Below are 13,943 nucleotides of genomic sequence, written 5' to 3' on the forward strand. Positions count from 1 at the left end.
ATATATACACACACATATATATATAAATCTGACATTTCCCCTTAAGTTCACTTTTAGGTTTGTATGTATTTATGTACCAAAACTAGTCAGAAACAGCCTCTCTTAGAATTAAACCATTTTTGTTCCTGTGCTTCAAGACTAATATATGCTTATAATATAATATAATATAATATATATATATTATATTATTATATTATATATAATATAATAATATACTTCTGTCCTGATTGGCTGACTTGTATTGTGCCTCATTCACAAAGCAGTACAGGCTGAAACACTCTTTACAACATGATTAGGTGGATGAATTTAAATGTTTTGTTTTTTCACAAAAACATTGAATTAAAAATGGGCCATTTTGCAGGCAGTTTAGTTTCCTTATTCAGACTACATAGTGAGGGGAGTGAAGAGGCCACGGCCTCACTAAATATACTGGTGGAGCTGACTAGCATGTGGATCCACTTGACTGCCAGATGAGGCAAAATTAAAAAGCAGATAGAAAAGGAAGTTTTCAACTATTCAGACACAGCCAGTACCACTGTCTTTTACCACCTTTTCAACATCCTCCACTTACCTCTGTAAACAACAAAAACAAAATCTGTGCAAAAAACAAAACTGGACAAGACAGCACATTTTTTATAGGACCGTAAGCTAAATGAATTATGATTAAAAAAAATCATTCATGACTGTAAATTCATAGAAAGCTTTATTAAATCAAATAATTAACAATATTGATTCATTTCCTTTGACCCAAGCAACAGCAAGGTGTCTTTTTTTTTTTGCACACCCAAAGCCCAGTAGGCCAAAACTGCTTGACCCCAGGGGCTGAGAAAGTGCAGAACAAGGATGTGCCCAGTTATCACATCTCCATCTAAAAACAACAGCATGTATAAGACTGACTACAAAACCTGCAGGTAAGACTGAAAAACCCTGAAATAAAGATTGGCTGTCATTTTGAGGGTTTTGTAAATATTCTTTTAGTCTCCCAAATGTATTTGGAAAATAACCATGGATACATTACAAGCACTCATAAAATAAAGGAATACTCCAGCGTTCAACATAATCTCTGAAGCAACTGCCCACAGGCTTCTATTACAAGTGTGTTTAGAGTCACTAAGTTTCCTGTACTTTTTATTGTCCAGGGAAACTTATTGAAATTGTAGTTCATGGTCATATGCATGATACAGGCAAAGAGATTAGATTAAAAACATACTGAAGCATTCCTTTGACAGTCAACATGGCAATGTGAGAGGCTGGTGCAGTTTGCAGTAAGCAGCCTTACAGTTAGAGCAACCACACAACCATTAGGCACAAATAGGCACTTTTTTTTGCAGGGGACAGACAATTCCATATATACAAAACAAATTTTTTTGTTTAAGTACAAGAACCTAGATTCTGCAACATATCAACGTACATCACAACATACGGCTTACTATCTTAAACTTCCACCAATGTTAATTATTCTTTACAGGTACTTCATTGTGTACTGGCTCTTTCTGGAAAAATGCTTATTACTTTAATTAAATATTAACAATGAACAAAACCGTTCAGTCTCTGCAGTACTGCAATAGGAGAATAGCAGACCATCAATACTGCTAACAAGTTATGTTTTGTTTTTTGTGCATTTGTTCAATTTCTAAAATTTTCATTTGACAGTCAGAGACTGCTAGCTTTGAAAGATGGCCCTGTGCACATCACAGTAGGCTAAAGCAATGTGCTACTAGCCCTAGTGTTAAATGTCGTGTATCTAAAATATTTCCTGAATATGGAGCTCTGAGCATCTGACAAAAGCTACATTTCAACTGGTAAAAGTGATCTCTAGCTATGTATCTGATAGTTATTTTCTCCCTGAAGTTAAAATCATTTCAATCATTTCAATTCCTAGTTGTGTACATACACTAATCTCATCAGTTTTAAATGTAAACTGCACCAGTTTTTCAAAAGTTCAGCATAATTCAAGATATAAACAGTCATTTGATGTGGTTTCATGTGAAACGCTCCACTGCAGAGAAAATCTAAAGAGTCAGAAATCTTTACAGTTTTGGTGACAGGAGCCAGATGTCTAAAGCTATGATCTGGTGAAGTTTCTTTACAATGCACCATTTCACATCAAACCACTCTGAATGACTTTGCTTACACCTCTACCTATGAATTATGTAGAAATTTAGGAAAATGGGTGGAATTCCCACAAAAAACAGGTCAGAAACACAGCGAAAATAGTGGGATTCATATTTAATACTGCATAAATTAAATGGCACTTCTCTTTTAAATAGCCACTAGTTTGCAGAAAGCTGCTACTTCTCCAAGTCTGCACAAGTGAACGGATTAAAAATTCCCTAAAAAAAGGTAGTTCATTTTTAACTATGTATGACTACTGAGCTATCAGCCTTTTGCGAATCCATGGCCTAATTTCTAAACAGATATGGGGTCATAAAGAAAGACTCTTTGTTTATAACATAGTAAGAGAAAACTGACCACTTAATAGCCAACAAGATATGTGAACATGTTTGGACAACTTGTTTTTGCAAGCTCTACTAAAAAAAGTGAACTCCGGGAAAATGCAAAAATCATATGATATGAATTCTCTATTCATGCTGTATTTCATAGATCATTTCCACCTTACCGTTTTGTGTAGTTAAAAGCAGCACTGTTCATATATTTTCTCGTATTAACCAAAGACTAATCTTCGGGCTCAGGGTTTGTATGTATGAAGCACTTTAGAGACTCTGAACGACCATTCTGATCAAACCAGAACACCTCTGAGATGATTTATACACTGGGAAACAAACATAATGATCAGAGTGATGGCAGAACAATGTTATCAAATGAGTGAGGAAATGATAAGGCAAAATCACAGCTCAAGAATAAGTGGAGTGTGGAAGATGAAAACAAGCACCCACCTTTTCCCATTAATTCATATTCATGCTAAGGCCAACCTGGCCCAATGAACACTAATATGGATATTCCTTCCTTTTATCTCGATTTTCACTAAAAGCACATTACTAGTGGATTCAGACAGCACACCAGAGCTGACAGTGCTATCAAGTAGACAAACGTCAGCAGCAGACCTTTAATAAACAGAGAGGCTCCAGGGGATATGAGAGAGAGAGAGAGAGAGAGAGAGAGAGAGAGAGAGAGAGAGAGAGACCCATGGGATTAAAAGCCCCTCTGATGGAATTAAATGTGGCAGGATGTCACCGTGAAGAGCTTCGCTCTTTGCTCACACAGTCATCTTGGCTGGTGATGTCACCGTTTCCCATTATGCCACAGGTTCTCCGCTTCTTCCTTCGGTGGGCCATGGCATCTCCCTCAGAGCCTGATTCAGCCTTCAGAATGCAAAAAAAACAATGTTAGTATCTTCTTTACAGTATCCATTTCTCACTCTTGTTGAACATTTCTGGTGACTAAACTATTGAAGCAGCAAGGCGTCATTCAGTTTCAATAAAAGGCAGCAGTGCTAAGTGACAAGCAGCAAAGCAGCCGCTGGCGGCACAGTGCGAGTGATGTGAATGACGCAATGAAGTTCAGCTCCGTGATGCGGACTGGCAAAACAACCAGAAACAATCTTCTCCCTGTATTAACCTTGGTTTCTTCTAAAGATTTGCTCCATTGCGTTCACATGAAAATGGAGGGAAAGCTGATCACAGACATCACAGTCGTGTTTACGAGTTTAGTGCTAGTTTTAGTTTTTTGATGACTTTCTAACAAGGATGACGACGACAATTAAATTTTAGCAACATGTTCTTACTAGTGAAGTGGTGATAGCTGCAGCTGTCCCTCACAATTTTCTCACACACACCTACTGTTTCTTTTTTTCTGTTCCAACATATCAGATGTAAGACAAATATACATTTCATGATGTACTGTGTATCTTAAAGATCTCTTGAAGTACTGGGATATATTTTTGCCATATTACGTAGCCCTAACTATGCAACAAGATGGCTAATCAACTAATTTGACAATTTAGGTTTGTACTGTAATAGTTGCCCACAATGAAGAAGAATTTCTTTACCATAACATGACAATTAATCATCAGATATAAAATTTCATGATTGTGACAACCCTAGCTATAGGCTAAATTAATAAACTCATTCAATGCATAGATAAATACATGTAGTCATGGTCATCATTATAGGATTAGATGACATGTTTGTTTTTTATTGAGATCCCAGTATATAAACAAAGATGCCATATAGCACAGGAAACAAATGAAAGTCACTATTGCGCTGTTTGGCACGGTAGCAGATGTTGGTTGTAGTGTGTTAGGTTTTAACAATACTACTTTGAATTACTCTGTATCTTTTACTGGTTTGCTGTGGGTTTCTCCTCACTGGGTACACCTAGCCCCTACTATTCACTACGCAAACACCTGGCAACCTGCAGCATACTATTCATATTGTGGACTGTAACAGTAATTTGGATTTATTGTGCTTTGTCGCTGCCTTCTCAAAGACCTATAAATGTCTTTGTTTATCTTAAATATCTTATTGCTCACCCCTTAAAATAGCATTTGATTGGTTTGTGTGTTCTGGCATTAGCTGCGATTGTTAAGGAGTCCTAGCTCTTTTAATAAGCTGTTTCTTGTGTTTGAACTGAGTATAGCTTTGATCTAGTTTAATTTTAGATCAGTGCTTTAGCTGTGTATGTATGTCCTAGCCAATTAAATTAGCCTTTATTTGCTGAATGTTTTAGCTGTGAGTGTTTGGGTTCTAGCTCTTTAAATTACTGTTTAATACGAGTGTCTGTAGCAGTGAAAATCTCATGAATTTGTTATTTTATGTCCATATTAAAATATTTTGTGTCTTGAAACATAAGTGAATAAAAGCAGACAAGTGCCGGTTTATACTGGCTCCCATTCCTTTAAAAAATAAGTTTGCATAGCCACGAAATCCAACTTCCTGCCTGCCTACTCTTTACTCAAAACACCCACTTGTTACCAGTTGAAGGCTGGCCCCAGAAACACTGAGCAATTTTATCACCAACACTGTGCACGTCACATGCACAGGAATTCAGAGTCAACATTATGAGTGTTAAGTGTGGCTCAGCTGCGCACAATTTCTGTGTAGTGCGGTAAAAGCTATGTATTTGGCAGTAAGCATTTATTTGCTTAGAAATTGGTTATTACCCAACACCTGGCTTGGCTAAACAATACTTCTTTCTGTTTAATCAAGCGTACTGATCATGGAAATGAACAAATCCATGTGATGGCCGGGGGCATCCAGGAGACATCTGGAACCTGCGTGTTCTTCAAACTAGCTCACTTACTTTTTGCTGTCTTTATACTAATGTTATATGGTGTTTAAATATCAAAAACACACTTATTGTTGAGATAAATGATTTTAAATAATGTGCTTATGACTTCTGCATAGTACTGTGCATCTGATAAATCCTTTAGGAGGAATGGTCAGAAAAACCTCTGTGCAAAAACATAAGTACATGTTTGCTGTGTGTGTATGGGATGTGTCCGTTTTCATTATTCTGACCATTCAGCACCAACAACTAGCTCCCACTGAATGGCTGGGTTTGTAAATGTGTGTGTGTCATTGGTTAGAGAGACAGGATGGTACCTCGGAGTCTGAATCTGAGGAACTAGAAGAAGAGGAGGAGGAAGAGTCACTAGAGCTGTCTGAAGCAATGCCTGTAGACTCCTGCAGGTCCACTTTGTCTGCAAGAGCAGCTAAATCTGGCCTCTCCTGCTTTAGAATTCTGGGAGAGGGAAAGAGAGAAAAGAAATACGGATATGCTGAGTGCATTTAGGACACTACAGGTTTTAAGAGTAGACTCGCAGAACTATTCTCACCTGTACCACTTTCTGGAGAGTTTAGGCCGGCCACGAACTGTCTTGTGCCAAACAATGGGGAAGTTGGTGGTACTGGCGAAGTTCTGAGTGACCGCAATGGTCGTGTCCAAGTTGAGGACAACATGCCACCAGCCACCTAAGAGACAAGCGACAAACTTTACAACCATTACTGAATGTTCATTTAAAGTCATCCTGAAATCAGGTTTTTACCTTGTTAGTTCTGGTCATATTAAACAAAATTCATCATACCATTTATTTCTTGTTTTCCCATAATCTTTATTTGCAGCATTGTGACTTTTGCCTGCCTCGAAAACATTTTGCGAGTTTTGAGTACATGACTATGCTACAGCAGGTGGGGAACAGTATCATGTTTCACCTCGAAACCTATTGGCCAACTCGGATACCCTCCTTGATACTGCGGTCCATTCAATTACTGAAAAATGCTGCTTTTTAATACAATTCCAGAGCAAAGAATATGCGTCTACAACGTTGGTGTAGAAGCTCTAATGTGGGAAACCATGCTGTATTTAAAAAGGTGATCAAAAAGTTTCTCTTCAAAAAAATAAACAAGTCAAAAAACACAAAGATAAAGACAAAGATTCTCACTTTCACACAATCAAAAAGAGAAATTTCACAGTAGAATGTGGTCACAAGTTTTATCATAAAATAGCTATTTATCATGACCTATTGAGCGATGCCATAGAACAGTGGTGTCCAGTCCTGCTCCTGCTTTGTAGAAATTAAAACCTGCAGCCACACTGGCCCTTTGCACATAAGACTGGACACTCCTACCATAGAAGTACCACTTTTGGCTCCCTAAAGCAGCATTTCAAATCTGTCCTTAGAGACCCACAGACAGTCCAGATTTTTGCCATACATAGGGACAGAGCTAAAATGTGGACCGCCTGGGGTCCCTGAGGACCAATTTGAGAACCACTGCCCTATAGAACAAGGCAGGGCAGGGCAGAGCAGAGCAGATAAAAGAATGTGTGAATGTGAAGAATCTTTAAAGGTTTATGAACATACAAGTAATGTAAAGTTTCTACACAGATTTAAGGGTTCCTCCAATTACTTTTACTTTTTGTAGAAGTTCTTTAAACTTTAAAAAGGATCTACAGACTCACACATCTCATTTATAAAAATGCATCTCTAAAAGAAAAATCCACTGAAAGGGATGGTTCTTCTATGCCATGTTGCAAAAAAATAAAATCTTTGACACCTTTATTTGTACGAGTGCCCGGTGCTTTAGGTTTCTATAAGCCTTCTATGCTAACACTTTCAACATGTCAGACAGTTTAAGTGTAAACAGACCAGGACTGCTTAACAAAATGTTATTTACAGTCAATAAACACAGAACATCAGCCATGCATTCTATAATAACACTTGCATGTGGTGCAAGGTCATATTGATAAAAGGTGGGAAGGCTTACAAGTTGCTGAGGTTTCAGCATATATCTTTGCCCACCACACCCTCTGCATTACCTTATAGTTTTGCCTATAGGGCTATGACTTTCAACATGAGCAAACAAACTATGTAACAAGGTGTTTGGGAATAAAGTTGCCCCCAAGAATTGTGCATTCAACAGACTCTGATGACAGCAAATTCTAGGATAACTGCACTCTCTCTGCAGAAAAAAATCTCTCATTAGAAAGGGCAGATGCTGTTAAGGTGCGCAATAACAAACTAATAATTTCACCACACAGTTTTAATACGTGATCATGCCTGAATGACAGCAGAGCAAACCTGCAGCGTGATAAGAAAACATTCTTATGATCCGACCAAGCATTAATCAGTAACTGACCCGGAACAAACACCGTCTCTCCAGGACGCTGCAGGATCTCCAGTGGTCTGAACTCAGCGGGCCAGGTGGGCTGCTGTGTGCGGGGATAAATCACACTGAACCAGGTGATGGCCTCGTCCTGCTGGTTGCCACCCTCATCTCGGGTTACTTTAATGAGCTCACGAGGCGTATGTGTGGGGAAGAGGCACCATCGCTTGTGGCCCTGAACCAGAGCATTCCAAGCACTCGTGCCCAGTGGGTCGATGTGAATGCCTGTGCCGGAGCGAGCAGGGCCCATCACAAACCACCTGAGGGGAAAAGTAAAGAGAGTAAATGATTAATCTATACTTCATTAAGAAAGATACTATAACTGGGACACCCAAAGTTGGCCCATGAGGATTTGGCCTGCCAAAAATTTACCCAATTTCCTCCCCTGAATCAATGAGAGAACAAACATTAACATTATTACAATTATTTTCCTTATCCTTAAATTACTAAAGGCATTTTGAAGTAATTTAGTAACAAAATGTGTTGTGTAACTTTAAAATACATTTTTAAAAAATGTTTAAAAAATATGGGTCTTCTATGGCATCACACAAAGAACCCTTTTGGCAACAATATTTAAAAGAGTGTAGTTGGCTGTGTATTTCTTCCTGTGGGGCAGTAGTGTGTGAGCAGGTCAAGCATGATAACCTGCTTTTAGATCCTCATCTGAAGTGAAGTGTTTCAATTAAAATTGCTCATTTTAAAGCCTAAAAGTTGTTAAAGAAAAAATGTTAGTCTTTATCAGCTGATTCTAAAAATTTAAATGCCAGCATCAGTATTAAAAAAGAAAACTTGTTCTCATCATTATTGTGCAGTCTATAACACATTTTCTGACAGGTCATCTGGTAAACATGACAGCAAACAAATGGCTGAACGAAGAGCCTGCCTGTTACCTGTATGGTGGCCGCCGCTTCTCCCCAGCAAACTGAAAGAGGTCGTCTCTAAAAAAGATGGGCACCTGATAGTCCTCCAGCAGCTTGCGGCGTTTGGCATGCTCCCCATAGCTGCTGTCGAAGATGTAGAGCGGGCTGTCGTCTCGCGTACTCTCCATGTATTCAACGTAATATTTCATCTTCATTTTCACAGAGTAACCGTCATTATCCTCGCCACACTTGAACTTCTGGTTGCGGTATTTGCGTTTGAGCCGTTCCAGGGTCCATTTCTCCCGTGCTGGCCATGACTCCTGACAGTTCAGCAGAACTACAGGTTTGTAGGGCTTCTCAAAGCGCTGGATGAACTCTTCTGGGCTCAGACGAAGGGCGTCCACTCGCTCCACATTGTCCTGAGGCAAAAGGGAAAAACATCAATTGCAGTACATATCACCTGGGAAAAGTGCAAAAAATGCAGGTAAAGAACAGATTTGCAAACCCTCAATTTTTTTGCTTAGAAACATTTCCTTTCCTTTACACAGTCATTCATCTAAAGTGAATGCAATTAACGAGTTTTGCTTATTCCATGATCCAATCATAAACTTAAAAAGAAGCACCATACTGAAATTTAATGATGATAAAGTCAGTCTTTCCCAATACATTTTCATTATAATTATGGTTGCACATTCATATATTAATGCAGCTATTTCAGTAAACATTTTATTTTTAGACTGGCTTATTATACTTAACCACAAAAAAGAAATCACTGGCTGCAATGGTGGCAATGTGTTTACTTCATGCGGTGTCTGAAATGCTGAAGCTTAGATTGCTAAGAGTATTTTTAGTAGCCTTGAGCAGGCCAGAGCCCTTCTTAACACCTCCAATGATCAAATCTGAACCACTTAGCAAACTCACTGTATGTGTCATACAGAAATGGCGCTGGGAGATGTGTGTAGCGAACGTAAATAAATCGACAGATAGACAGCAAAGCTAAATGCGAGTTAAACTGAACGTGATGCCCCACACAAAACTATGATTACAGTGGTCGTTGTATAAAGTACTGACGACATCCACAATATGCTCAGACTGCTATAATACTAAAGCTAATCCGTGTTAACTAGACTTTTTTATTAAGTATTTTTAGCAAAGTGTGTCTAAACTGCCCCGAATAGTACTCTAGGAACAGTCTGATGTGACAAGTGTAATTCATTTACTGGCCTCTGATTAAAAAAAATGCTAAGAGAAAGCCAAAATCTGTATGTTTCGTGCAAGCAAATTAACTATCACTTTAAAATTACAAAAAGGTCTAAAACGTATTTCAAATATGTGCGAAACGGCAAGAATGTGTGTCTATGTCATATCCCAGTTTCACTAATCTGACACACAAACTGAACCGAGAGGACAGAAGTGATGAGAATTTGGCGCAGGCGTAGACTCTGGAGCTTCTGTAGCTAAACCTCGCCATGGTGTACGTGCAGAAAGTAACGTAGCTCCACCAAAAAGCCACCGTTAGACTCAGAGCAGACGCTGTTCGACCAGCAATGTGGGGCAAGCTGGAAGGCAACACTGTACTCACCGCTGCTCAGTGTTATTAGCAAACACGTGGAAAACTTACAACAGGTATTCTAACATGAAACGGGTTGACACTGACGCCGCGCAAAGCTAACTTCGCTTTCGGCTAGAGAGCAGCGTTAGCTGGCTGACAGCGCAGTGAGTTACCAAGCATTCAGTTACCTTCACTGTCCGGTGCGAAAGATCGAAAGTCTCGCAGTAGTTATGCTTTGTCCAGTCAACGGAATCCTTTAATTCCGGCCTGGCGCTCCGTTTCGCTTCTTTGATTCGTTTCTTACTCTTGTGGTTCATTCCCTCAAGATGATTACGGCTGTGTCAACTTCAGGCTACAGCAAAAGTGGTTAGCCGGTTAGGCTAGCTCCCTGCTAGTGACGGTATTGACAGTGAGTGGAGAGCCAAAGCTAGCTAGCCAAGCATCAATAAGGTATTTAAGTTTATGAACAGTTCTATGGTAGAAGACACGACCATTCGCCTTAATAAACACAAAACTAAATCAGTTTATTTCAGCAACAGTTACTGAGGGAAGGAAACTGCAAGAACTTAGGTAACCGGGAGATAGCACCAACTTCTCAACAGCGCATAGCGCAACCTACTGTTAAATGACTAAACCCCGCCTTTCGCACGGTGTTTAAAAAGTCTATTTGCTGCCCTTTTAGACGTTTTGCATCCGTAGCTTTGGATTGGTTGCTGGAAATATTTTTGCCGTCAATGAAATGATAAACCAATAGGACAGAAATGGTGGACCAGACCGCCGAAAAACCCTCATTTGATTGGCTGAACTTGTGGCGAGCATGTATTTCCGTCTATATGTTTCGTCGTGGTCAGAAAGATGGCAGAATGGCAATGTTTTGAATAGGCTCGTAAATATGTCCGTTTACGCAACGCAATGGAAACTTGTTGTATATCAGCATTAACATGAACGAACCCGTAAGCGCACGTTTTGTCCACAAAACGTTCAACTTTGAAAGCCACGACGGCACGCTTCCTTTGACTGTGTCTATACCGGAGGTAACAGTGAATGCTCATGCGACCCCATGTTGACTAGGTGTGGGAATCTCTGGGATTCAGACTGCCAAGATGCGATTATAAAACAATTCTCGATGTGCCTCGATTTTTGATTTATAGCCTTCATTGGGAAATCTGTCCTGTAAACAACAAGGTCCTTAAAAGTGAATGATTGAGATGCATGCTAAAACATTTTGCTGTGATAGTGTGAGAGCTGCTGTATTAGCCTGTTAACTAGTTAGCAGTCTCCAAAGCCAGACCATCCTACTTTGTGATGTCTCTGGGTGAGCACAAATTTAATGTACAGTGGGTAAAATGCAAAGCCTGTGTAAAAATCCAATTATGATGTTTTGTGAAACGATTCAGAATCTTTGAAGAGAGAATCTCAGTGCATCTAGGAATCGATTATTTTTATCACCCCTAACTTTAACTACTCTTAAATAAGAAGTTATGTATTACTGATTTCACCCATTTGTATCCAGGTTCTTGATCTTCAGTATGGAATGTATGTGTGGCCCTGTGCGGTGGTTTTGGCTCAGTATGTATGGACTGCAAAGGAGAAACTACAGAAGAAAACTGTGCTAGAGGTGAAGATTTATAGGTGTAGTTCAAGTTTCAAACTCCCATGAAGACTTGGTTCTGTAGTGCTGAATAATAAGACACTGTTATTTTCTTACTGTTACAGCTTGGTGCTGGGGTGAGCCTGCCAGGTGTGGTGGCTGCAAAGTGTGGAGCTCAAGTGATTCTGTCTGACAGTGCTGAGCTTCCTCTCTGCCAGAATAACTGCAAGCGATCCTGTGAGGTGAATGATGTAGCTAGTGTACCTGTGGTGGGTCTTACCTGGGGACAGGTATCACCAGAGCTGTTGTCTCTGCCTCCTGTGGATGTTGTCCTAGGATCAGATGTGTTCTATGAGCCTGAAGGTGAACCTGGTTCTGGTTTTATTGCTTCTTTGATTCAGAGTTGCCCACCTCAATTTTGTTGTTTCTCTGATGTTGCTGTCCACTCGCAGTGTGCATTTGTACTGTTATCTTTATCAATACACATGGAATAAAGTCTGTCATCCAAGCCAACTGACTGATAAAAGGCGAGCTGAGTGTGGCGAATTCCAGGAGAACATTTTTATATAGTGTGTGTGACGTCTTATTTAATGAATCCCTCTTTTTGCAGATTTTGAAGATGTCCTTGTGACAATTTCATTTCTCTTAAAGCGGAGCCCCTATGCTCAGTTCTGGACCACGTATCAGGAAAGGAGGTAATAATCCCTTTCCTTTTTTTAGAAGTATGGCAGCTAATAAAAAGCTGCGTTGATGAACGTTCAGTAGCAGCTACCTCATCTTAAAGGTCCGTTACTTACAGCAAAGTTCAGTTGAAAGATATTTCTATCTTGTTATGGATTATCATGGATTATCAGTTGATGTTTCATATAATTTCAGCACTGACTGGTCTATAGAAGCTTTGCTGCATAAGTGGAACCTGAAGTGCATTGATGTTCCTTTGGAGACATTTCATGCAAATAGAAACCAATTAGCAGGATCAGCTCTACCTGGGGATCATACTATACAAATGATGATTGTAACTGCAACAACTAAAACTTGATTTAATAGTGTACATGAATACAATCTTAATTGAAATGTTGCTTCTGGAATATCTAGTTATTCTAGAACAGCTGTTTATGAAATGTCCAATTATTTAATAAAGTTTTGTTTTAAAACCCCTTGCTTCACCTTATGTCTTTAAAAAAAAGAGATGTTCTGATACAGAAATAAATCATGCAAATTAGCAGAGGGTTTACTGATGGTTCAACAATTACATGACTGAGCATATGTATTATACGCTCACTGAGCACTTTATTAGGAACACTATAGTAATGATTAATTTTGCTCTCAGAACACATTCAATTCATGATGTTATAAATTCCACAACATGTTGGAAACATTCCTTTTAGATTCTCGTCTGTGTTGACGTGATTGCATTATGTGATTCTTGATTTTTTAGGTGCACTTTAAATATGGGTGAATTGTAGCCATGAAGAGATGCGCATAGTCAAGTCAAAGTTTATTTATATAGCGCTTTTTACAACAGGTGTTGTCACAAAGAAGCTTTATAGAAAAATCCGGGACCAAGGCCCCATGAGCAAGCCAATGGTGACAGTGGCAAGGAAAAACTCCCTAAGAGCAAGAGGAAAAAACCTTTAGAGGAACCAAGACTCAAAAGGGGAACCCATCCTCCTCTGGTTGACACCGGATAGCAAACAGCATTAGTATAAAATTTTATAATACAAAATAGGGAAAACAGGCGGAGCAATGACAACAGTCAACAACAAAACTCAAATAGGCTGTGGCATTTAAGTGATGATTGATTGGTAATTAACAGGCCCAAAGTATGCCAAGAAAACATTCTACTCACCAATAAAACCAACTTTACCAGCCTGGACTTCTGACACAAGCCAGGTTGGGTCCATGGATTCCCCAAATTGGGTCCCCAAATTCTGACCCTACCCTCTGTGTGCCTCAGCAGAAAGCGAGATTCATCAGACCAGGCTACATTTTTCAGTCTTTAGCTGTCCAGTTTTGGTAAGCATGTGCCCACTGCAGCCCCAGCTTTTTTGTTCTCAGCTGACAGAAATGGAGCCTGAGGTGGTCCTCTGATGTTGTAGCCCTTCCGCCTCAAGGTTCGATGTGTTGTGCATTCTGAGATGCTTTACTGCTTATCACATTTGAGTGGTTTTCTGAGTTACCTTAGCCGGTCACCTTGAACCAGTCTGGCCATTCTCCGTTGACTTTTCTCATCAACAAGGCATTTCCATCTCCAGAACTGCTGCTCACTGGATGTTTGTTCTTTATTACACCCTTCTGATTAAACACTAGAGATT

The 13,943-nt window shown here is 39.5% G+C and overlaps 2 protein-coding genes across 4 annotated transcripts; one reads left to right on the plus strand and one right to left on the minus strand.

Annotated features, from left to right (window-relative positions):
• Nucleotides 1-680: 680 nt before the first annotated feature.
• On the minus strand, nucleotides 681-10,653 carry jmjd6 (jumonji domain containing 6, arginine demethylase and lysine hydroxylase). Its single transcript, XM_036590139.1, has 6 exons — nucleotides 10,226-10,653; nucleotides 8,516-8,904; nucleotides 7,599-7,885; nucleotides 5,798-5,933; nucleotides 5,565-5,703; nucleotides 681-3,323 (listed from the first exon to the last, which is right to left on the minus strand). Exons 1-6 carry the CDS (start codon nucleotides 10,352-10,354, stop codon nucleotides 3,192-3,194), a joined length of 1,212 nt encoding a protein of 403 aa, XP_036446032.1. The 5' UTR covers nucleotides 10,355-10,653; the 3' UTR covers nucleotides 681-3,191.
• Nucleotides 8,865-12,786, plus strand: mettl23 (methyltransferase like 23). 3 transcript variants are annotated; one of them, XM_036590155.1, is made up of 5 exons: nucleotides 8,865-8,969; nucleotides 11,551-11,655; nucleotides 11,754-11,991; nucleotides 12,239-12,323; nucleotides 12,505-12,786. In XM_036590155.1, the coding sequence occupies exons 1-5, from the start codon at nucleotides 8,964-8,966 to the stop codon at nucleotides 12,665-12,667; spliced, it is 597 nt and encodes a 198-aa protein (XP_036446048.1). In that variant the 5' UTR covers nucleotides 8,865-8,963; the 3' UTR covers nucleotides 12,668-12,786. The 3 variants fall into 3 exon arrangements, with proteins under 3 accessions (XP_036446048.1, XP_036446049.1, XP_036446047.1); XM_036590156.1 differs by lacking the exon at nucleotides 8,865-8,969 and adding an exon at nucleotides 9,953-10,111 and having other exon boundaries at nucleotides 12,505-12,785; XM_036590154.1 differs by lacking the exon at nucleotides 8,865-8,969 and adding an exon at nucleotides 10,852-11,071 and having other exon boundaries at nucleotides 12,505-12,780.
• The last annotated feature ends 1,157 nt before the right edge of the window (nucleotides 12,787-13,943 follow it).

This window comes from Colossoma macropomum, unplaced genomic scaffold (assembly GCF_904425465.1).
Source record: "Colossoma macropomum unplaced genomic scaffold, Colossoma_macropomum, whole genome shotgun sequence".
NCBI lineage: Eukaryota > Metazoa > Chordata > Actinopteri > Characiformes > Serrasalmidae > Colossoma > Colossoma macropomum.